Consider the following 23,681-nt stretch of genomic DNA (forward strand, 5'->3'; position numbering starts at 1 on the left):
CATAATAATCCAATAATTACATAAACAACTTAGTAGTACAATATTCATATACTTGTAACACAATTACATAAGAAAGTCATAAAACAGTGGCAAACAATGTTAATCGACGCGCGTTTCGGCGTTGTTGGGAACGCCTTCTTCAGGAGCCACAATAAAATCTGAAAAACATATACAAAGAAAATTTAAAACCAGAAATTGCAATCTCAAGTTCCAATTTGAACAGTGAAAAGTACATATGAAGAATATACCTTTGACGGTGCTTACATAACAATGACTCCCTACTTGTGTAGCTAAAAGATGTAGCTACGCAAGGTACAAACTAATAATTTTATATTTGAGCAGTAATATATGAGCAGGGGGGGGCCTAGATTAAAGGAAGGGAGGGATACCCTATAAATGAATCAAATACACAATAAGTCAAATGGGACGATGAACTCTAGAGCTACAGAGCTCTGACATTGAATTACCTCATATCTTCCATGAATTACACAAAGAAAGAAGGATCTATGTATATGTATGCAAGAGTGAGCCTCTTGACGTAACTCTTTTGAAGTTTAGATCTATGAATAACATCAAGTAAAGGCCCAACATTCCTATATCTAGTATGGATATTTAGGAAAAAAGGATCTACAACTGTCAAAATTATATGATACGAAATGTTTAGAAAAGTCCCTACCCAAGGTATCTGTAGCGCCACAAGAGAAGGACTCGGTGTGGCCTTCAAATTGTGTGATCATGTAGTCAAATTTCAAGGGGTAATCCAATATGAGAATGCAGGTTTATATGTCATGTATATTTCTCATCGCTATATTTGAGGTTTAAAAATAATATAATTTGTCCCTTGGCTGCTGTTCACCTTAGTGCTAATGGCAAATTATGTTGCATAGAACTCTTCGGAGTTATAATAAAATTTGTCTCTTGGCTGCAGCTCACCTTAGTGCTAATGGCAAATTATGTTGCATAGAACTCTTCGGATATGCTCGAGGTTGTCTTGGTTAGTAAGGACAAATAGCTTGCATGTCCCAAGGCTAGAAATAAGCACATCAGAGAATTTGGTCAAGTATTCACCAAGGGAACATTAGATAAAGCTCTTTACAAATTGCATCTGACCGAAATGCAAAAAACCTACATAATTGGATCAACCTGGCTAAAGATAGTTGTTAATGGATAACCACATCGCCGTGTAACAAGAAAATATATATAGGGAAGTCGTATTCTGTAGGTTATTCGACAGATATATCGTTAGTAGAGATATATATAACTAGCAGCGAAGGATGGAATAATCATTGGCACTTAAAGCTGGATATTATTGTTTGCGCCTTACCGGAAAAACACAGGGGGCGTGTTCAGTATTTTTCTCTAAAAGTACATCAAAACGGGACAACTTGCGATCCCTTTGTGTGTATAAAAAATGGGTGGAAATATAACTCCACGTCAGGACTTGCTTTCTGAAATGAAAATATGTAGCTGCTGCAGTTACAAAACAATTCTTTAGTACTCCGTATTATGTGCAAGCAGATTGACCCTAGATGCGGTATGAACGTATATCTTACCGTTAAATTTAGAGTCAAGCACGTGTGTAACAACCTGCGGGGGCCGTGCTGACAATATCTGTTGGCGTCCTAAGCCGTTGGAGGAGGAGAATACCTCGATGTGCCAAATGAGCCCCTCTTTAAGTGTATAAACAGGATAGAGGTATAACTATACATCGGGCTGTGTTTCTGGAAAGGGAGAGCAAAGTAGCTACTGTTAAGATAAAAATAAAGAATATTTTGTATCACAAATACAATGGTAGCCTCAGTATACGGCATGGACGCGTGTCTTACCATAAATATAGAGACAAGAGCGTGTACAACAACCTATGGGGGCCGCGTTAATGATGTCTGTCGGAATCCCACAGCCTTTGGGGAAGTAAAATAACTTGATGTCCCCTTCTTTAAATACGTAGACTGGATAAATAAATCACTGCACGTCGGACTTTGATACTAAGAAGGGAAAGTAACAAACCTCTAGTTACAATTCAAGTAATAAATGATCTATATTACGAGTGCAGTAATGAGCTAGGAATACGGCGTGGGCAGCTATCTTACCGTGGATGTGAAGTCACGGACGGTTGCATCAACCTGCGGGAACCACGCTAGGGATATCTGCTGGCGTCCCGCAGCCGTTGGAAAAGGAGAATGACCCGACATGCTGCTGGGCCCCTCCTTAAGTAGGGGTAACTGGGTTACCTCTAATGACGCGCCGGCCAACCGGTTCCTCCCGTTAAAGGGGAATGCGCTCTAAATCCAACCCGTGCAGACAATTACAGACTGGAAAAAGCGATGTGGGAAGCTCAGTGCTATTAGATCGAATAGGTAGGTCCTTAGGTATGCTCTTATTTTTGCTCTAATTTTGGCATAATACACTATCCGTGTCACCCTTCGAGATCTTGTTCAGCACCGCGCTTCCCACATCGCTTTTTCCAGTCTGTAATTGTCTGCACGGGTTGGATTTAGAGCGCATTCCCCTTTAACGGGAGGAACCGGTTGGCCGGCGCGTCATTAGAGGTAACCCAGTTACCCATACTTAAGGAGGGGCCCAGCAGCATGTCGGGTCATTCTCCTTTTCCAACGGCTGCGGGACGCCAGCAGATATCCCTAGCGTGGTTCCCGCAGGTTGATGCAACCGTCTGTGACTTCACATCCACGGTAAGATAGCTGCCCACGCCGTATTCCTAGCTCATTACTGCACTCATAATATAGATCATTTATTACTTGAATTGTAACTAGAGGTTTGTTACTTTCCCTTCTTAGTATCAAAGTCCGACGTGCAGTGATATGTTTATCCAGTCTACGTATTTGAAGAAGGGGACATCGAGTTATTTTACTTCCCCAACGGCTGTGGGATTCCGACAGACATCATTAACGCAGCCCCCATAGGTTGTTGTACACGCTCTTGTCTCTATATTTATGGTAAGACACGCGTCCATGCCGTATACTGAGGCTACCATTGTATTTGTGATACAAAATATTCTTTATTTTTATCTTAACAGTAGCTACTTTGCTCTCCCTTTCCAGAAACACAGCCCGATGTATAATTATACCTCTATCCTGTTTATACACTTAAAGGGGGGCTCATTTGGCACATCAAGGTATTCTCCTCCTCCAACGGCTTAGGACGCCAACAGATATTGTCAGCACGGCCCCCGCAGGTTGTTACACACGTGCTCGACTCTAAATTTAACGGTAAGATATACGTTCATACCGCATCTAGGGTCAATCTGCTTGCACATAATACGGAGTACTAAAGAATTGTTTTGTAACTGCAGCAGCTACATATTTTCATTTCAGAAATCAAGTCCTGACGTGGAGTTATATTTCCACCCATTTTTTATACACACAAAGGGATCGCGAGTTGTCCTGTTCTGATGTACTTTTAGAGAAAAATACTGAACACGCCCCCTGTGTTTTTCCGGTAAGGCGCAAACAATAATATCCAGCTTTAAGTGCCAATGATTATTCCATCTTTCGCTGCTAGTTATATATATCTCTACTAACGATATATCTGTCGAATAACCTACAGAATACGACTTCCCTATATATATTTTCTTGTTACACTGCGATGTGGTTATCCATTAACAACTATCTTTAGCCAGGTTGATCCAATTATGTAAGTTTTTTGCATTTCGGTCAGATGCAATTTGTAAAGAGCTTTATCTAATGTTCCCTTGGTGAATACTTGACCAAATTCTCTGATGTGCTTATTTCTAGCCTTGAGACATGCAAGCTATTTGTCCTTACTAACCAAGACAACCTCGAGCATATCCGAAGAGTTCTATGTAACATAATTTGCCATTAGCACTAAGGTGAGCAGCAGCCAAGAGACAAATTATATTATAACTCCGAAGAGTTCTATGCAACATAATTTGCCATTAGCACTAAGGTGAACAGCAGCCAAGGGACAAATTATATTATTTTTAAACCTCAAATATAGCGATCAGAAATATACATGACATATAAACCTGCATTCTCATATTGGATTACCCCTTGAAATTTGACTACATGATCACACAATTTGAAGGCCACACCGAGTCCTTCTCTTGTGGCGCTACAGATACCTTGGGTAGGGACTTTTCTAAACATTTCGTATCATATAATTTTGACAGTTGTAGATCCTTTTTTCCTAAATATCCATACTAGATATAGGAATTTTGGGCCTTTACATGATGTTATTCATAGATCTAAACTCCAAAAGAGTTACGTCAAGAGGCTCACTCTTGCATACATATACATAGATCCTTCTTTCTTTGTGTAGTTCATGGAAGATATGAGGTAATTCAATGTCAGAGCTCTGTAGCTCTAGAGTTCATCGTCCCATTTGACTTATTGTGTATTTGATTCATTTATAGGGTATCCCTCCCTTCCTTTATTCTAGCCCCCCCCCCTTGCTCATATATTACTGCTCAAATATAAAATTATTAGTTTGTACCTTGCGTAGCTACATCTTTTAGCTACACAAGTAGGGAGTCATTGTCATGTAAGCACCGTCAAAGGTATATTCTTCATATGTACTTTTCACTATTCAAATTGGAACTTGAGATTGCAATTTCTGGTTTTAAATTTGCTTTGTATATGTTTTTCAGATTTTATTGTGGCTCCTGAAGAAGGCGTTCCCAACAACGCCGAAACGCGCGTCGATTAACATTGTTTGCCACTGTTTTATGACTTCTTATGTAATTGTGTTACAAGTATATGAATATTGTACTACTGAGTTGTTTATGTAATTATTGGATTATTATGCTTTTTTATCAAATGTTTTTAATATGAATAAGTTCACATATAAATAAATTATAAATAAATGCAATCTTGTTTTTTAATTATTTGGTTGTGTGCTCTCCATACAATTTCTCCCCTGTCGCATTGATATTTGATTACTACTTTCGCATTCTTCATTTCCCTGTATTACGAATTGATTTTCTTAACAGGGGGTCCTTGTTGTTTACACTAATATTTATTGATAAGCTACAGAGATCAGCTGGTGTCCCTCTCCAGGCTAGCAGGCAACTGCCCCACCAAGCAAAGAGAAAGAATACATCTGCAATGAATAATCTAAAAGGAATGCACATGTTAAAGGGACAGTGCAATGAATATAATATAAATGTAAAACAAGATACAACAAGATGCTCCTATTGGAGGACCTTGTATCTGTTAGAATATTCTACATTGGGGATTGCTTCATCAGGCACGGCTCAAGGAATAATGGAATTGTCTGGGCATCAGGAGGAGTAATTTGTGCCCTTGGTGGAGACGGGGGGTTGAAAGAGATCCAAATTAGTGTGAGCAGTCGTTGCCTTAGACCTCTTCTTAAAATGTTTTGCCATCTTCCCCCCTTTCCCCCTTTAGGTTATTTGGTCTTGCTAGGGGCACTGGTTTTTAAGTCTAACATTCGAGACCTCTTGTACACTTTAGTATATACTTATATATGTGTATGTACTTTGTGGGCTCTGGAGATCAGCCCTAGGACTTGTCTGCTTACGCTTAGGGACATTTTTTCTGTTCAACTGCCTCTATTTAACTGTCTTGATAGAAAATGACCATTAGAGGTCAGTAAAATACCAGAATTGCTTTCTGCTTGTTCAACTGCCTCTATTCAACTGTCTTGATAGAAAACGACAAGTAGAGATCAGTAAAATACCAGAATTGGTTTCTGCTGAGGGACTTTCTTTATTTTGTTTTTCAGAAACTGCCTGTATTTAACTTTCTTGATAGAAAATGACCAGCAGAGGTCAGTAAATACCAGAATGACTTAGCATTCTCTAGATTCCAGTCCATAGAAATTGTCTTCCACCAGCGCCCGTAGAAAATAATGTTTTTTTTAAATCTTGTATTTTCAATGATATGACCACCTAGGACCTTTGTATATTAAAAACAGGGCTTTGGACTATACCATTTCCCGCTGAAAGGCAATATTTCTCTCCATGTGTTCCCATACCAGGTGTGTCACACAGTTTGCTGCTTACTTTCCTCCATGTTAAATAACAGTAGATGTTTCAGCACCCAGGCTAATGTGCTGCATAGCTAAATACATATAAGGTCCCAAAGGCGAGACCGATTGCATTGCAAATACTTATTAATATAATTTTCCACTTCTACTATTAGTGTGTCAACATCTTTGGACACACAGCTTGTGGCCATATGTTCACGTTGTTTAGAGCGGTTTGGTTGAGTTGAGACTAGCTGTATCCTTCCTTTTCCCCATGTTTTGCATAGAGCATACCACCTGGCAGTAAATCTGTAAGTTGTAAGCAAGCATTCTGCAGTACACATAGAAAGACAAAAATGCCTCAGAGGATTGTTTTTATGCAGGAAGGTGCCCCTTCCTGCACATAAACAATGCTGCTTACAGCAGGCAGCGGTGCCTGCGTTGGCGCAAGGCAGCACATTGTGCGCCAGCACAATGAAGGACAGGAAAGCAGGGCCGGACTGGGAACCACAACCGGCCCTGGCAAAGTGCTCGGCCGCCCCTCCTCCCCACTCGGGGGTGTAGGAGGTGTAGCCGAGCTCTTTGCCAGGGCTGGTTTTCTGCCGATTTTGTTACAGGGCCGATTTTGCTGCTGCAAAAACGGCCCTGTAACAAAAACAGCCCCCAGGGGCCCAAAACCGGCCCGACCCGTGCTGTGCACCGGGGGATTGTCAGGTGCCCGCTATGGCCAGTCCGGGCCTGCAGGAAAGCGCTGTGCAATGTTAAATATAGCATATTCCTGCCCTTCCCCTTTCACTCAGTGCAGCAAGGTGGCTCTTTCTTGAAATAATGATAAATATGCCCCTTAGTTCGGCTGCTCCCCTTCCTGTAAGGATTCTTTTAGTATCAGGTTGTTTTCAAGGATATATCATCTGCAGAATTCGGCTGCCCGTCTTCTTCTGTTTTTCGGCGGCCACTGTTCGCGCGAGAGCCACAGCTGTTCAGCACTTGGGGCCAGATGTAGGAGCCCTAATACCGGTCGGTAACGGCCAAATTCGGCCGTTACCGACCGGTATTAGGGTTTTCTGATGTAGGGGTCCTATATTTTACCGGATCTGTAAATTTACCGATTCGGTAAATTTACAGAATCGTAAAATACCGAATCGGTATAATGTAGGTGACACTCCTAAGAGTGCCACAGGCTCTTAAGAGTCGGAATTTTACCACCCAATCCTATTGGGTGGTAAAATACCGAATTCAAGTGTGCATGCACATCTGTGCATGCACACCTGTGCAATGTGACACACAGACATGCCCTTAGGGCATGTATGTGTGCCACATGTAACACAAGCCTGTACTTGGGGTGCTAGAGGGTATCAAAGTGACACCCCCTGCACCCTTGCAGGATTCGGTATTTACCGATTCGGTAAATACCGAATCGGTATTGCCCATTGATTCCTATGGGCTTCAAGGCCCATAGGAATCAATAGGCAATACCGATTCGGTATTTACCGAACCGGTAAATACCGAATGTTAACGATTCGGTAATTCAAAATTCAAAATTAGCTACATCTCCCTCCTTCTAATTTACCGATTCATAAATACCGAATCGGTAAAATTCCGTATTTATGAGTCGGTAAATTAGAGTTACCTACATCTAGCCCTTGGTGTTCTGGGCCTTGAACGGCGTTCTGACGTCAGGGCCCATACTTTATAGCTCGCGCGGGAGCCACGAGGTTCACCGGAGCAGGAGGCCAGTTGAATCAAACACACACACACAGCTTGTGGCCATATGTTCACGTTGTTTAGAGCAGTTTGGTTGAGTTGAGACTAGCTGTATCCTTCCTTTTCCCCATGTTTTGCATAGAGCATACCACCTGGCAGTAAATCTGTAAGTTGTAAGCAAGCATTCTGCAGCACACATAGAAAGACAAAAATGCCTCAGAGGATTGTTTTTGTGCAGGAAGGTGCCCCTTCCTGCACATAAACAATGCTGCTTACAGCAGGCAGCGGTGCCTGCTTTGGCGCAAGGCAGCACATTGTGCGCCAGTGCAATGAAGGACAGGAAAGCAGGGCAGGACTGGGAACCACAACCGGCCCTGGCAAAGTGCTCGGCCTGGGATGTAGGAGGTGTAGCCGAGCTCTTTGCCAGGGCCGGATTTCTGCCGATTTTGTTACAGGGCCGATTTTGCAGCGATGCTGCAAAAACGGCCCTGTAACAAAAACAGACCCCAGGGGCCCAAAACCAGCCCGACCCGTGCGGTGCAACGGGGGATTGCCCGGTGCCCGCTATGGCCAGTCCGGGCCTGCAGGAAAGCGCAGTACAATGTTAAATATAGCACATTCCTGCCCTTCCCCTTTCACTCAGTGCAGCAAGGTGGCTCTTTCTTGAAATAATGATAAATATGGCCCTTAGTTCGGCTGCTCCCCTTACTGTAAGGATTCTTTTAGTATCAGGTTGTTTTCAAGGTCACATCGTCTGCAGAATTCAGCTGCCCGTCTTCTTCTGTTTTTCGGCGGCCACTGTTAGCGCGAGAGCCACAGCTGTTCAGGTCTTGGTGGTTCTGGGCTTGAACGGCGTTCTGACGTCAGGGCCCACACTTTATAGCTCGCGCGGGAGCCACGAGGTTCACCGGAGCAGGAGGCCAGTTGAATCAAACAGACAGCTGCACTGATTGGCGGGAGGCATTAAACCCAAGAAAACGGTGAATGACACTTGAAAGACAGGCTCCAGCGTTTTGCTCCTTTGAAATAAGATTGCAGGCTCGTGTCTTGGGGTGGAAAACCACTCAATGAGTACAGAACGGAGGGCGTTGGTTTGATATTCTGGAGTTTTGAAGTCTGAGCTGAAAGGCTGCATGCCGGGGAGGGTTGAATTCAGAAATCAGAACGGGAGAATATTGCAGTAACCTGAATATGCTTTAATTTAGAATTCTAAATCACAAATCGTCATGCCGATTCATATTCCTTCAGATGCGCTCTTAATAAAGCAGAACCTTTTATGTGTTAAAAAGCACTAGCTGCACAGTTCCTTGTTTGTTTCTGGGAGCAATAAAAATGACAGGATAGCTGGGGTGATAAAGTACCTTCAGTAGATAAATTAGAGGTTTGTCGTTTGGCAGTTTTGATTTTATAATAAAGTAGCACGGAGGGTTAATATGCCTGCTGCAAAGAATGTGTGCCATGCAGATAGCTCACTTGGTTACTGCTTTTGTCTCAGAGATCACTTTGTCACTTACATTTGATAAGTTACAATCTTAATATATCACAGTGAGCTATAAACTGCTATCAAAGAGCTGCATACGCAAACTACATGGTATAGGTTAGAAGGGTATATTTTCCCTCATTCTTTCTTTCGTTATCCTAATGTTGCTAAAAACTGTAAATGCTTGCTTGGGTAGAAATAAATTCTGATTAGTAAAGCTAACCCCAACCACAGTGTTATGTTTTAAATTCAGAGTGTGCTTATCCAAACCAAGCACTCTTAAAATATACTTCCATCCCCCTACACCTTGTAGTCCTCATTGTCTTATGAAACATTTCCTACACACTGATTTATGCAGGTGTGATTAATTGTCTCTGTATATGTTTGTGTGCGATGGAAAGAGCTCTGACACCCTACACTAGTATGAGTAGCGCTATAAAACAAATGAAATGCATGTGAGAAACAGTCTACGGAGAGGTTGGTAGTGAGGGAATCTGTGGAGAAGGTGGTCATTGGGGGCGTCAAAAAAGATTATCGCACTGAGGGCCACCAGCGCTAAAACTGGCCCTATTACTATGGGAATTAGAAAAGGACTGCATTCATAAAATACCTTTTTGAACCTCAATGCAAGACAAGATCGTTATAGAATGGTGAAAAACATTTTCATTAGTGGGAAAAATTGAGCTGTTGGTTGATGGGGTTGAAACCCTAATCAAGCAGCAGTCACAATCCATTTAAGGGTGAACCACAAAAAGTCACTAAATTAACCTGTGCTTAACTCTGTGGTAGCTTGGCACAAAAACAGTCAGGCTAAAATTAGAGGCAATGTGTAAAGTATTTATGCTCCACACAAACAACAATAAAGGGATAACATAGCACAAACAAATAAACTCCAGTTTAGAATAATACAGCAAACTTTACTGAATTATTTGACAACAAAATGACAAAATCCAATCACTAGAATCGATATATACAATTTCAAAGTTTAAGGTAAGTATAGCACCTAAAAGCGCAAAGCGCTAACTGTAATTATCTGGTCATGCTGGACCGGGACAAAGTCTTATGTTCAGGCTGACTACGATGAAGTGTGGTCCAGATACAGGGACCAGGTTAATCCCACTGATAATTCTACCTTATGTCCTTGATACGGAGCGTTGCGTTGCGCTGTATATGTTCCGAAGAGGAGCTGCGAGAGCTGCAATGTGCGGTTCTGTGCCAAGTTGTGTTGTGCTGCATCAGTTTTGATGAGCTGCAAGGGCTGTGATGCAAGGTCCTGCATTGAGCTGTGTTGGGCTGCGTAGGTTCCAATTAGGAGCTGGGAGGACTACGATGTGAGGTCTTGCGCCGTGCTGTGTTGGCTCCGATGAGGCCGCCTTTCAGGGACTGCGAGGTGCTCCAATGTGGCGCCCTGCATCTCACTGCATTGAGTTCCAACACGTTATGTCAGTCCTGAATGAACCCACAGTTGGGTCTGAAGGAGTACACTCTGTCAGCAAGCGCCTAGGACCTGAGGGGGCACCTCTTGGGTATCCGGACTCACTTGAGCAGAGGCCAGTCGCAGGGCACAGGCAAGTCCAGTTGAGCCCGGGCAGCTGGGTAGATGCAAGTCAGGTTTATGGAGCTTATTATGTCTTTGGAACTCAGAACAGGAGTCAGCTAACCCCTGGATTTATTCTGGTGGTTCTGGAAGGAGGTCCAGTCTACGTTTCTCAGGTAACAGGGGAGCAGGCCAGACCTTCTTGCAGCAGGGCAGCAGGGTACTAGAGCTGTACTTCTTCTGAGTCTTCCTCAGCTCCAGAAGTAATCTGAAGAGTTGGTCTGAGGGTCCAATTTGGATACCTGGTGCTAGCTTTGATGTGGGTTATCACTTATTAGATTTAATAAGGTAACCCAATGTTATCCTATGGGAGAGGTAGGCTTTGCAGTAGTAAAAAATGAATGTTAGAGTTGTTCGCTGTCGGGACATGTAAACTTAAAATTACATGTCCAACTTTGTAAATACACTGCACCATGCACTATGGACTATTTAGGACCTAACCTAGGGGTGATTTATATGTATTGAAAAGAAGGTTTAGACCTGTCAAATGGTTTATTTTGTGAGGTTGAAATAGCAAGTAAAAACTGCACACACAGGCTCTGTGGTGGCAGGTCTGAGACATATTTAAAGGGCTACTTAAGTAGGTGGCAAAACGAGTGCTGCAGGCCCACTAGTAACATTTAATTTTCAAGCCCTAGGTACATGTAGTACCACTAGACTAGGGGCTTATGAGTAACTTAAATGTGCCAATTTGGTGTAAGTCTGTTACTCACTGGTTAAGGGAGAGAGCACAAACAGTTTAGCATTGGTTAGCAGTAGTAGAGTCCTAAAAACCAACAAAAATGGGTTCTTTTTTTTTTTAAATCCTTTTTATTAATGGATATCACAGGCAGGATTAAACAGAACAATCATAATTTTGTTGTACATAATTTCCAATAATTTTTAAAGATTATTACAAAAAGCGGTTTACCATAGCTGGTAAATGATAATCAATCCTCAGGCAGACAAAAGAAATATAAAGGGGGTTTACACAAGTAAATACAATCTTGTCTGATTTTGAGTTAAACACAACTTCAAATCAGGTTAGTTAATGTCGGGTATATAAAACATGTCTCCCCATATTCTCTTTACTTTAGTCATTGCTTTCACTCCTCTTTTCCTGGCTAACGATAGCTCCATATGATGTATCTCTTTAACCAAGCACCACCATTCATTCACAGTAAAAACTGCACACACAGGCTCTGTGGTGGCAGGTCTGAGACATATTTAAAGGGCTACTTAAGTAGGTGGCAAAACGAGTGCTGCAGGCCCACTAGTAACATTTAATTTTCAAGCCCTAGGTACATGTAGTACCACTAGACTAGGGGCTTATGAGTAACTTAAATGTGCCAATTTGGTGTAAGTCTGTTACTCACTGGTTAAGGGAGAGAGCACAAACAGTTTAGCATTGGTTAGCAGTAGTAGAGTCCTAAAAACCAACAAAAATGGATTCAATGAACAGGTGGGATAAGACAAAAAGTTTGTTGATGACCCTACAGAGAGGACCAACTCCAATAATAAGGATTTTCTGAATGCCTATGGGTTTCTTCTCAAAAACTCTTTGCTATTTCTATTGTGTTTGGATCCATGTTGTAGGCGTGTTTCTTAAAATGCTGAAACTAGTGGTTTATTAATGGTGCAGAATATGCTTTGGGCTAGAGCCATTGGAGTCTAGCTTTTGAAGGCCCACAGTCATTGGTGAACCTCTGTCCCTCTCTCCAGCTCCCTAGGTTTTATTGAAGCAGGCACAGCCGGTACAGAAGTGGAAGGTGAGAGAGAGAGAGAGAGATGGATAAAACACGATGGAGGAAGGGAGCGATGTGGTTTGAAATTTTTGCCAGAGCCACTTTTGGTTCCCATTTCAGCCCTGACTTGCCTTGCCTCTTAAATGGGTCGCCATTGTTGCATAATAAATTGATCCTTCTTATGGCAAACCCCAAGCTGGGCTAACAGGGGTACCGGTGGTCAAATGAAAGTCATACTGACAAAGAGGTGAGCAAGTCAAGTCAACAGAGAGAGCTGAGCTAAGAGAGTGCTCTGGCTCTAAGAGCTTATGCACAAGCTTGGTACAATAGGTTATATATCTGCATTGAGAAGTATTTATTAAAAGTGAGAGTTTTTTAACATGATGTGAGTAACACTCCTGCCCCGCCTTGATGACAGTGCTAAAAGGGAACTATGAGGGACGTTGGTGGTCATGTGTACTCTATATGTGTCCTAGATATTTTATTATAGATTGAAGAACATTATGGACTATAAGTTCAAACACAAGAGAGGTGTTTGTACTATACACATCCTGAACTCACATATTTGAAGGTGCTGTCATGTGATAATGAACAGAATTGAGGCTCAGGTAAATAAAGTATTTGTCTAGGATCATGCAGATTAATCAAGCAGGGAAGCCGATACTAATCCCAGAGCGACATTATTTATTTTTTCACACAGTGCAATGCAGCAAGCTCCCTTGATGCACTGTGCGAAGGGGCAGGAATGCATTGTATTTAACATTAAACTGCACATTCCAGTCCTTTGCTAGCACTGGTGCACTTTTGGCTGCCTAACGTTGACGCAGGCCCCCAGAATGCAACACACATAGAAAGAGGAAAAAATAAGGAGAAATAAAGCTATTTCTCCGTGTTAAGCCTCACCTGGGGATATGTAGCATTTTGAGGTATTACCAGGTCTACCACTAATGGTAAATCGGGGAATACACCAAAATCCATAGAGGATGCATGGGAAAACCCACGCTCCATCCATGGAATGCCTACTGGGGCAGATTAACGCAAGGCAGAAATTTGCACTGCCTTTCGTTAGTCCTGATTTATCAAGCCATGCAGGGACACTCAACGTGGCGTCGCTCGTGTGTCCCTATGTGTGGCGCAAGACTGAGCCAAAACCTTGATAAATCAGGCTCCAGATTTCCAGTCTAACACTGTGTAATACAGCTACTAAATAGGTATCTCTTTCTGACATCAAAAGTGAATGCTTTTACCGTAATTCTTGTAGAATGAGATTAGAGCATGAACAACAGGCAGACTCCACATTTTATTTTTGGAAAGTTCACATGGTGCAAACCTTTTACAAGGAAATAAGAGCACCAATAACAGACACTGACTAGGCTACATGTGTGTTTTTTTGGGACAGGAAATTTGACAAGTCACAGGATGCTGAGCCCAGACTGGAATTCCCAGAGGCAGCAGCTCTAGCCTCTAGCCACATTGCCTTATGTGAAAGCTTGGCTCGTTTTGGGCTTCTTGTTCCCAGAGGACGTAGAACTTAGCCAGAACCAGGCATCTAGTTTGATCCTAGCTCAAGCTTTTAGTAGCTCCCCCACCTCTACCCAGACTAATGAAACATGCTATGATGGCATGCTGTTGCTGATTGTGTGCTATACTAGGGGTATATAACAACTACAGTGGTCTTGTCCTCAACATCCTGCGATCCTGGACAAATCAATTAATCTCCAGTATGCCTAACAAAATGATTGTATCCGTCTGTAATACTACTGGTGCTCATGTAAAGTTCTCTGATACGTTTGAGTCGAGTTTGCGCTATATAAAACTCCCACCCCCCCCAAAAAAAACATTTTTTGCCACTGTCCATGTATCTTGTGGCTTGCTCTTCACCCCATCTTTTCCTCGCCAACAGATGGGAACAAAGCTTGCAGCATGCACAAAGAATTAATAGCTGGCCTTGTTGTCTTTCAGAGGAATGTAAGCGCTTTGAGTCCTGCGAGAGATGCCTTGTGGGAGAACCGGAACGGAACATTACCGGCTGCAGATGGCTCCACTGTGAACAAGGTACCACCAGGGGCTGGAAGTAGCTGGGTGGGAATTTAGCATGCTTGGAACATGGCAACGTATGAGGAATTTTCTTCAAATTGCAAATGATAACTAGGGGCTGGAAAAAAGTTTCTCTCCATGAATGTGATAAAGTTAGAGCACTGAGCCTATGGAAAGGCAGGGAAACTTATATGACTTCGCGGACTTTGCAGAGGCGGAGTTCAGCCCACACACAGATACACTACTGGGCTGTATTCCAGTCGAAGAATGTCATAATCCTCAATGGCAGGATGTCCTGTGACTAAAAACAGCACGCATCGCATGATGGGGCGAGGGCCGGCGCATTGGTGGGTTGGCGTCCTGGTACAGAAACAGGAGGGCTTGGTCACTCAAGTGAGCAAATGATGGTCCAGTGGGACAGGACAGGCAGAGAACATGCCAGAAGGGAAGGATTCGTATGGAGGAGTATAGTCAAGTAACACAAGCCTACCCACTGCCCTTCCCGGTTCCTCTTAGCAGTAGGAATGATTTCTCGCTTCCACAAATGACATGTGAAGCTCCCCTTTTTCTCTTTAATTTTGCATGCCTTCTGGTTCACAAACCTTGAAAAGTTTGTAAAAAATTATGCAAAGTTTCCTTTCACAAAAACTTTGCTACTTCACATCTCAACCAATGACACCCCTACATTGAAGTTCAGTATCTCCATTTAAGTCTGGCATGCTGTCAATGATGACTCCGGGGTTGTTTATACGAGGCCTGCACTGTGGGAGTGTCACGTTTTTTGATGCTCCGGAGGCGCAAGCTTCTCAATCACGTCTATGAGGCCACTCAAAGCTACTCTGCATGTCTTTGCATGGCCTCATGGATATGGAGTAAGACAATGCGGAGCCTCTCTCTGCGTCAAAGAGGAGTTCCATTGGTGTTGCGGTGGGTTTACCAGCACAACACCCATTGATTTTGATACTGCCCCAGATTTACTTAATCACATAAACCTTGGGCAGCGCCAAAACCTTACGCCTCCCCAAAGCAGGCATAACGAGAAGAAATATTTATAGTCCTCCTAATTTTTTCCTCTTTCCATGTGTGCTGAATCTGAATTCTGCAAAACACATAGAATGAGGAAAACACCTCTTTGGATTGTTGAAAATGCCTCTTCCTCCACAAAATCAATCCTGCATGCAACGCCGACACCTTTGCACCATGGTTCAATGGTGCCTGCGTTGGTGCTAGGCAGAAAATAGAACGCCAGTGGAGAGGGAAAGGACAGAAATGCACTGTGTTTCATGAATTTGGTGCATTCTTGCCCTTTCTCATTGGCTTATGGCAGCGCTGCAGGAAGACTTGCAGCATTGCCCTACAGCAGTTCCCCCGTATGTGGATTCTCTTTCATGACGTCACTCACTAGGTTTCTTACTGCTATCTAGTAGGTCATTTATGGTTATAGAGTGAAGGAAGGATTGAGAAAGAGAAGAAGAGGGAGATTATCATGGCATCCATTTTATCCTCAGATCATGTCTCTCTGCCTGGAGTGTAGCATGCTCAAGTCATGTAAAATGGATGATGTGGGACAGATTATGGAGAGATGGAGAGAGTGAGCAAGATAGAGAGAGCGAGACAGAGATAGAGCAAGAGAGAGAGAGAGTTCATATATGGGAACAGAGAGCGGTAAAGCTATCCCTAAAGGAGTCATATGATACCAGACCTCTCCCATTCAAGTTGTTCAGCAGCTGCTTCTACCACAGCCTTAAAGGTGCTCCAAATTAGTGTTCTGCTGCACCTAAATTTGGCTAGTTCTAGGTGTTACACAGTGGTGCCTCCTCCACTGTGGTGGAGGAGCGTCACCCCTTCCCCCACTCCCTGCCAGCCGCTGAACCTGAAAACTAAAACGATAAGAAAACAGGTGTATCATTGTTGTATTTTTCAGGTTCCAAGGGCTGGGCGAATCTTGGGGGTGGGGTTTTCGCAAGGTCAGCGATGAGAAAAAGTGGTGGGCACTGCTGTCAGTGCGCATGTCCTTTTGGCTGGCTGTCTCAGAGCGGCCAAACCGGCATGTGCACTGAGCTGTCTCCAACCCATCTGCGTTGCTGGCTTGGTGACAGCAAACACAGGCTCCCAGTCTCTCTGGGAGCGCAAATTCACGGCACTCAGGCCAATTCTGATGCTGTTTTCAAGGAGGAGAAAAGCGTCAGGATTGACCACAGTGAAGATTGGGAGCATGTGCTGCAGCAAAGACATGGAGAAGAAGAGCGGAAGGCGGCAGGTAAGTTCTTTGTCTCCAATTTTATAAAACATTTTATTCATTGTCCGTTCTCCCTCCGCCGTCGTCAATTCTAGCAAAAGGGTCCCGATTATGATGCAGGAACAATTCACAATAATCTCAATTTTGGGTCAGGGCCATATTTAGAAAGAGTAGGTCTTCATTTACATATACTAAATGTAGGATAAGTAAAATGATGAGTGACAAAACAAATAAGAATATTCCTGTGCCTTCTGGGGCCTAGATTCAACTCCACATGTAATTCCAGCTCTTTAATGATAAGGCTATACTACTTGGGTCTATGGTACCCTGTGGAGAGAGAATTGGAACTCTCCTGTGCCTGTCTCTGGAAACCCTTAACTCAGTCATTAGTCATGGCTGTTAACAATACATAGTCAATGAAACAAAAGTACCTGAAAACAGGGTAGAACTGGCCATAGCTGGTATTGGTCATTGTCCCGGGAGGCTGGAATGGTGGGGATTGGTTTTGCAGCAATGGGGGTGTTTTTTTGTTACTGGGGCTGGTTTTGCATAGGTGGTGCAATATTGGCCCTCAGTACCAAAAGCAGCAGGGCTTCACACTTGCACCCCCCCCACCCCACTCTTTCTCCGGAGCTGGTCCTACAAAATTACCAGGGCAGCTTTGTGTTCTCAGTACTGCCCTGCCTGAAAAGAAGTCACAAATGTCTAACTTTTACACTTTTACACTTATAGCTCTGCCCTTTGTCCTTGTTTTAATGCAATCCTATTTACCAAATGTGAGAAGTTGGCCTGATATATGATGCTTCCAATTCTGGAACCACCTTGTATCAGTCCAAACAATCCCTTATGGTGTCTGGTTGTAATGTCAACCTTATAGACAAGCTATCCTAGTGGTAGCATGGACTAAGCAGCCTTAAAGGCTAAACTCAAGAGGTCGTGTTAAGCAAGCTGTTTTACCAATCACAATCCTGTAATATCAAATGAAAGGACACCACACAAGTATATATTATAACAAGCATTGGAAATACAATAGGGCTCGCATTAGGAAAGTTTGAGCTATTGGTCTTATAAATGAATTTTTTTTATTTATGTGTTATTTTTTAAAATAGCTAAATTAATAGTTCTAACTTCCGCAAACACCTATAGCATTTGTAATGCAACATGTTTTGTATTTACGTGACTTAGATGTATTGATATTACAAATAACAATGGCTTTTAATTTTTTAAAATAATTAATACTTAAATAATTTATTTAATTTGTAATGGCAATAGCTTAAACTTTTGTAAATAACTATTGTGAAGATTATGTTCAGTGTTTTTTATTGTGATGAAAATCAAAGAACAGAAGCGAAATATTAACATCTTTTTGTGATTTGTAATAAAGCAAGAAAGCTTGAAAACCGCTTGAAACATTGAAAGAACATATTTGAACCAGTGATGCTGTGGTTGCGCTGAGTGATGCTGTGGTTGCGCTGAGTGATGCTGTGGTTGCGCTGAGTGATGCTGTGGTGGTGCTGAGTGATGTTGTGGTAGTGCTGAGTGATGCTGTGGTGGTGCTGAGTGATGCTGTGGTTGCGCTGAGTGATGCTGTGGTTGCGCTGAGTGGTGTGTGCATCGGTGGAGCTTAGTGGGTGCATTGGTGGAGTTGTGTGGTGGGTGCATTGGTGGAGCTTAGTTAGAGCATCGGTGGAGCTGTGTGGTGGGTGCATCGGTAACGCTGTGTGGTGGGTGCATTGGTGGAGCTTAGTGGGTGCATCGGTGGAGCTGTGTGGTGGGTGCATCGGTAGAGCTTAGTGGGTGCATCGGTGGAGCTGTGTGGTGGGTGCATCAGTGGAGCTGTGTGGTGGGTGCATCTGTGGAGCTGTGTGGTGGGTGCATCGGTGGAGCTGTGTGGTGGGTGCATCGGCGGAGCTGTGTGGTGGGTGCATCGGTGGAGCTGGGTGGTGGGTGCATCGGTGGAGCTGTGTGGTGGGTGCATCTGTGGAGCTGTGTGGTGGGTGCATCTGTGGAGCTGTGTGGTGGGTGCATCGGTGGAGCTGTGTGGTGGGTGCATCGGTGGAGCTGTGTGGTGGGTGCATCGGTGGAGCTGTGTGGTGGGTGCATCGGTGGAGCGGTGTGGTGGGTGCCTCGGCGGAGCTGGGTGGTGGGTGCATCGGTGGAGCTGGGTGGTGGGTGCATCATGGGAGCTGGGCGGTGGATGCATCTGTGGAGCTGTGTGGTGGGTGCATTGGTGGAGCTGTGTGGTGGGTGCTTCGGTGGAGCTGTGTGGTGGGTGCTTCGGTGGAGCTGTGTGGTGGGTGCTTCAGTGGAGCTGTGTGGTCGGTGCCTCGGTGGAGCTGGGTGGTGGGTGCCTCGGTGGAGCTGGGTGGTGGGTGCCTCGATGGAGCTGTGTGGTGGGTGCATCGTTGGAGCTGTGTGGTGGGTGCCTTGGTGGAGCTGTGTGGTGGGTGCCTTGGTGGAGCTGTGTGGTGGGTGCATCGGTGGAGCTGTGTGGTTGGTGCATCGGTGGAGCTGTGTCGGTGGAGCTGTGTGGTGGATGCATCGGTGGAGCTGTGTCGGTGGAGTTGGGTGGTGGGTGCATCGGTGGAGCTGGGTGGTGGGTGCCTCGGTGGAGCTGGGTGGTGGGTGCCTCGATGGAGCTGTGTGGTGGGTGCATCGTTGGAGCTGTGTGGTGGGTGCCTTGGTGGAGCTGTGTGGTGGGTGCCTTGGTGGAGCTGTGTGGTGGGTGCATCGGTGGAGCTGGGAGATGGGTGCATCGGTGGAGCTGTGTCGGTGGAGCTGTGTGGTGGCTGCATCGGTGGAGCTGTGTGGTGGGTGCATCGGTGAAGCAGTGTGGTGGGTCGTTCGCTGGAGCTGTGTGGTGGGTCCTCGGTGGAGCTGTGTGGTGGGTGCCACGGTGGAGCTGTGTGGTGGGTGCATCGGTGGAGCTGTGTGGTGGGTGCATCGGTGGAGCTGTGTGGTGGGTGCATCAGTGGGGCTGTGTGGTGGGTGCATCGGTGGAGCTGTGTGGTGGGTGCATCGGCGGAGCTGTGTGGTGGGTGCATCGGTGGAGCTGTGTGGTGGGTGCATCTGTGGAGCTGTGTGGTGGGTGCATCGGTGGAGCTGTGTGGTGGGTGCATCGGTGGAGCTGTGTGGTGGGTGCATCGGTGGAGCTGTGTGGTGGGTGCCTCGGTGGAGCTGTATGGTGGGTGCCTCGGTGGAGCTGTGTGGTGGGTGCATCGGTGGAGCTGGGTGGTGGGTGCCTTGGTGGAGCTGTATGGTAAGTGCCTCGGTGGATCTGTGTGGTGGGTGCATCGGTGGAGCTGTGTGGTGGGTGCATCGGTGGAGCTGGGTGGTGGGTGCATCGGTGGAGCTGTGTCGGTGGAGCTGTGTGGTGGCTGCATCGGTGGAGCTGTGTGGTGGGTGCCTCGGTGGAGCTCTGTGGTGGGTGCATCGGTAACTCTGTGTGGTGGGTGCATTGGTGGAGCTTAGTGGGTGCATCGGTGGAGGTGTGTGGTGGGTGCATCGGTGGAGCTGTGTGGTGGGTGCATCGGTGGAGCTGTGTGGTGGGTGCATCTGTGGAGCTGTGTGGTGGGTGCATCGGCGGAGCTGTGTGGTGGGTGCATCGGCGGAGCTGTGTGGTGGGTGCATCGGTGGAGCTGGGTGGTGGGTGCATCGGTGAAGCTGTGTGGTGGGTGCTTCGGTGGAGCTGTGTAGTGGGTGCTTCGGTGGAGCTGTGTGGTGGGTGCATCTGTGGAGCTGTGTGGTGGGTGCATCGGTGGAGCTGTGTGGTGGGTGCATCAGTGGAGCTGTGTGGTGGGTGCATCGGTGGAGCTGTGTGGTGGGTGCATCGGTGGAGCTGTGTGGTGGGTGCCTCGGCGGAGCTGTGTGGTGGGTGCATCGGTGGAGCTGGGTGGTGGGTGCATCGGTGGAGCTGTATGGTGAGTGCCTCGGTGGAGCTGTGTGGTGGGTGCATCGGTGGAGCTGTGTGGTGGGTGCATCGGTGGAGCTGGGTGGTGGGTGCATCGGTGGAGCTGTGTCGGTGGAGCTGTGTGGTGGCTGCATCAGTGGAGCTGTGTGGTGGGTGCCTCGGTGGAGCTCTGTGGTGGGTGCATCAGTAATGCTGTGTGATGGCTGCATCGGTGGAGCTGTGTGGTGGGTGCATCAGTGGAGCTGTGTGGTGGGTGCATCGGTGGAGCTGTGTGGTGGGTGCATCGGTGGAGCTGTGTGGTGGGTGCCTTGGCGGAGCTGTGTGGTGGGTGCATCGGTGGAGCTTGGTGGTGGGTGCATCGGTGGAGCTGGGTGGTGGGTGCATCTGTGGAGCTGTGTGGTGGGTGCATCGGTGGAGCTGTGTGGTGGGTGCATCGGTGGAGCTGGGAGGTGGGTGCATCGGTGGAGCTGTGTCGGTGGAGCTGTGTGGTGGCTGCATGAGTGGAGCTGTGTGGTGGGTGCCTCGGTGGAGCTCTGTGGTGGGTGCATCAGTAACGCTGTGTGATGGCTGCATCGGTGGAGCTGTGTGGTGGGTGCATCAGTTGAGCTGTGTGGTGGGTACATCGGTGGAGCTGTGTGGTGGGTGCATCGGTGGAGCTGTGTGGTGGGTGCCTCGGCGGAGCTGTGTGGTGGGTGCATCGGTGGAGCTGGGTGGTGGGTGCATCGGTGGAGCTGGGTGGTGGGTGCATCTGTGGAGCTGTGTGGTGGGTGCATCGGTGGAGCTGTGTGGTGGGTGCTTCGGTGGAGCTGTGTGGTGGGTGCTTCGGTGGAGATGTGTGGTGGGTGCCTCGGTGGAGCTGTGTCGTGGGTGCCTCGGTGGAGCTGTGTGGTGGGTGCATCGGTGGAGCTGTGTCGGTGGAGCTGGGTGGTGGGTGCATCGGTGGAGCTGGGTGGTGGGTGCCTCGGTGGAGCTGGGTGGTGGGTGCCTCGGTGGAGCTGTGTGGTGGGTGCATCATTGGAGCTGTGTGGTGGGTGCCTTGGTGGAGCTGTGTGGTGGGTGCATCGGTGGAGCTGTGTGGTTGGTGCATCGGTGGAGCTGTGTCGGTGGAGCTGGGTGGTGGGTGCATCGGTGGAGCTGGGTGATGGGTGCATCGGTGTAGCTGTGTCGGTGGAGCTGTGTGGTGGCTGCATCGGTGGAGCTGTGTGGTGGGTGCATCGGTGAAGCATTGTGGTGGGTCGTTCGGTGGAGCTGTGTGGTGGGTGCCTCGGTGGAGCTGTGTGGTGGGTGCATTGGTGGAGCTATGTGGTGGGTGCATTGGTGGAGCTGTGTGGTGGGTGCCTCGGTGGAGCTGTGTGGTGGGTGCATCGGTGGAGCTGTGTGGTGGGTGCATCAGCGGAGCTGTGTGGTGGGTGCATCAGTGGAGCTGTGTGGTGGGTGCATCTGTGGAGCTGTGTGGTTGGTGAATCGGTGGAGCTGTGTGGTGGGTGCATCGGTGGAGCTGTGTGGTGGGTGCATCGGTGGAGCTGTGTGGTGGGTGCCTCGGAGGAGCTGTATGGTGGGTGCCTCGGTGGAGCTGTATGGTGGGTGCCTCGGTGGAGCTGTGTGGTGGGTGCATCGGTGGAGCTGGGTGGTGGGTGCCTTGGTGGAGCTGTGTGGTGAGTGCCTCGGTGGAGCTGTGTGGTGGGTGCATCGGTGGAGCTGTGTGGTGGGTGCATCGGTGGAGCTGGGTGGTGGGTGCATCGGTGGAGCTGTGTCGGTGGAGCTGTGTGGTGGCTGCATCGGTGGAGCTGTGTGGTGGGTGCCTCGGTGGAGCTCTGTGGTGGGTGCATAGGTAACGCTGTGTGGTGGGTGCATTGGTGGAGCTTAGTGGGTGCATCGGTGGAGCTGTGTGGTGGGTGCATCGGTGGAGCTTTGTGGTGGGTGCATCGGTGGAGCTGTGTGGTGGGTGCATCGGTGGAGCTGTGTGGTGGGTGCATCGGAGGAGCTGTGTGGTGGGTGCATCGGTGGAGCTGTGTGGTGGGTGCATCGGTGGAGCTGGGTGGTGGGTGCATCGGTGAAGCTGTGTGGTGGGTGCATCGGTGGAGCTGTGTGGTGGGTGCCTCGGTGGAGCTGTATGGTGGGTGCCTCGGTGGAGCTGTATGGTGGGTGCCTCGGTGGAGCTGGGTGGTGGGTGCATCGGTGGAGCTTTGTGGTGGCTGCATCGGTGGAGCTGTGTGGTGGGTGCCTCGGTGGAGCTCTGTGGTGGGTGCATCGGTAACGCTGTGTGGTGGGTGCATTGTTGGAGCTTAGTGGGTGCATCGGTGGAGCTGTGTGGTGGGTGCATCGGTGGAGCTGTGTGGTGGGTGCATCGGTGGAGCTGTGTGGTGGGTGCATCGGTGGAACTGTGTGGTGGGTGCATCGGTGGAGCTGTGTGGTGGGTGCATCGGTGGAGCTGTGTGGTGGGTGCATCGGTGGAGGTGTGGTGGGTGCATTGTTGGAGCTGTGTGGTTGGTGCATCGGTGGAGCTGTCTGGTGGGTGCATCGGTGGAGCTGTGTGGTGGGTGCATCGGTGGAGCTGTGTGGTGGGTGCATTGGTGGAGCTGTGTGGTGGGTGCATCAGCGGAGCTGTGTGGTGGGTGCATCGGTGGAGCTGGGTGGTGGGTGCATCGGTGAAGCTGTGTGGTGGATGCATCAGTGGAGCTGTGTGGTGGGTGCCTCGGAGGAGCTGAATGGTGGGTGCCTCGGTGGAGCTGTATGGTGGGTGCCTCGGTGGAGCTGTGTGGTGGGTGCATCGGTGGAGCTGGGTGGTGGGTGCCTTGGTGGAGCTGTATGGTGAGTGCCTCGGTGGAGCTGTGAGGTGGGTGCATCGGTGGAGCTGTGTCGGTGGAGGTGGGTGCATCGGTGGAGCTGGGTGGTGGGTGCATCGGTGGAGCTGTGTCGGTGGAGCTGTGTGGTGGCTGCATCGGTGGAGCTGTGTGGTGGGTGCCTCGGTGGAGCTCTGTGGTGGGTGCATCGGTAACGCTGTGTGGTGGGTGCATTGGTGGAGC

General features: G+C 47.4%; 1 protein-coding gene across 1 annotated transcript in view; it reads left to right on the top strand.

Annotated features, from left to right (window-relative positions):
• CD164L2 (CD164 molecule like 2) overlaps positions 1 to 23,681 on the top strand; it is a 94,563-nt gene that overhangs the window by 44,261 nt on the left and 26,621 nt on the right. Inside the window, exon 2 of the mRNA XM_086958802.1 lies at positions 14,432 to 14,524. Within this exon, the coding sequence (XP_086814928.1) occupies positions 14,432 to 14,524 (93 nt within the window). The remainder of the gene's footprint in view (positions 1 to 14,431; positions 14,525 to 23,681) is intronic.

This window comes from Lissotriton vulgaris, chromosome 2_1 (genome assembly GCF_964263255.1).
Source record: "Lissotriton vulgaris chromosome 2_1, aLisVul1.2, whole genome shotgun sequence".
Lineage (NCBI taxonomy): Eukaryota > Metazoa > Chordata > Amphibia > Caudata > Salamandridae > Lissotriton > Lissotriton vulgaris.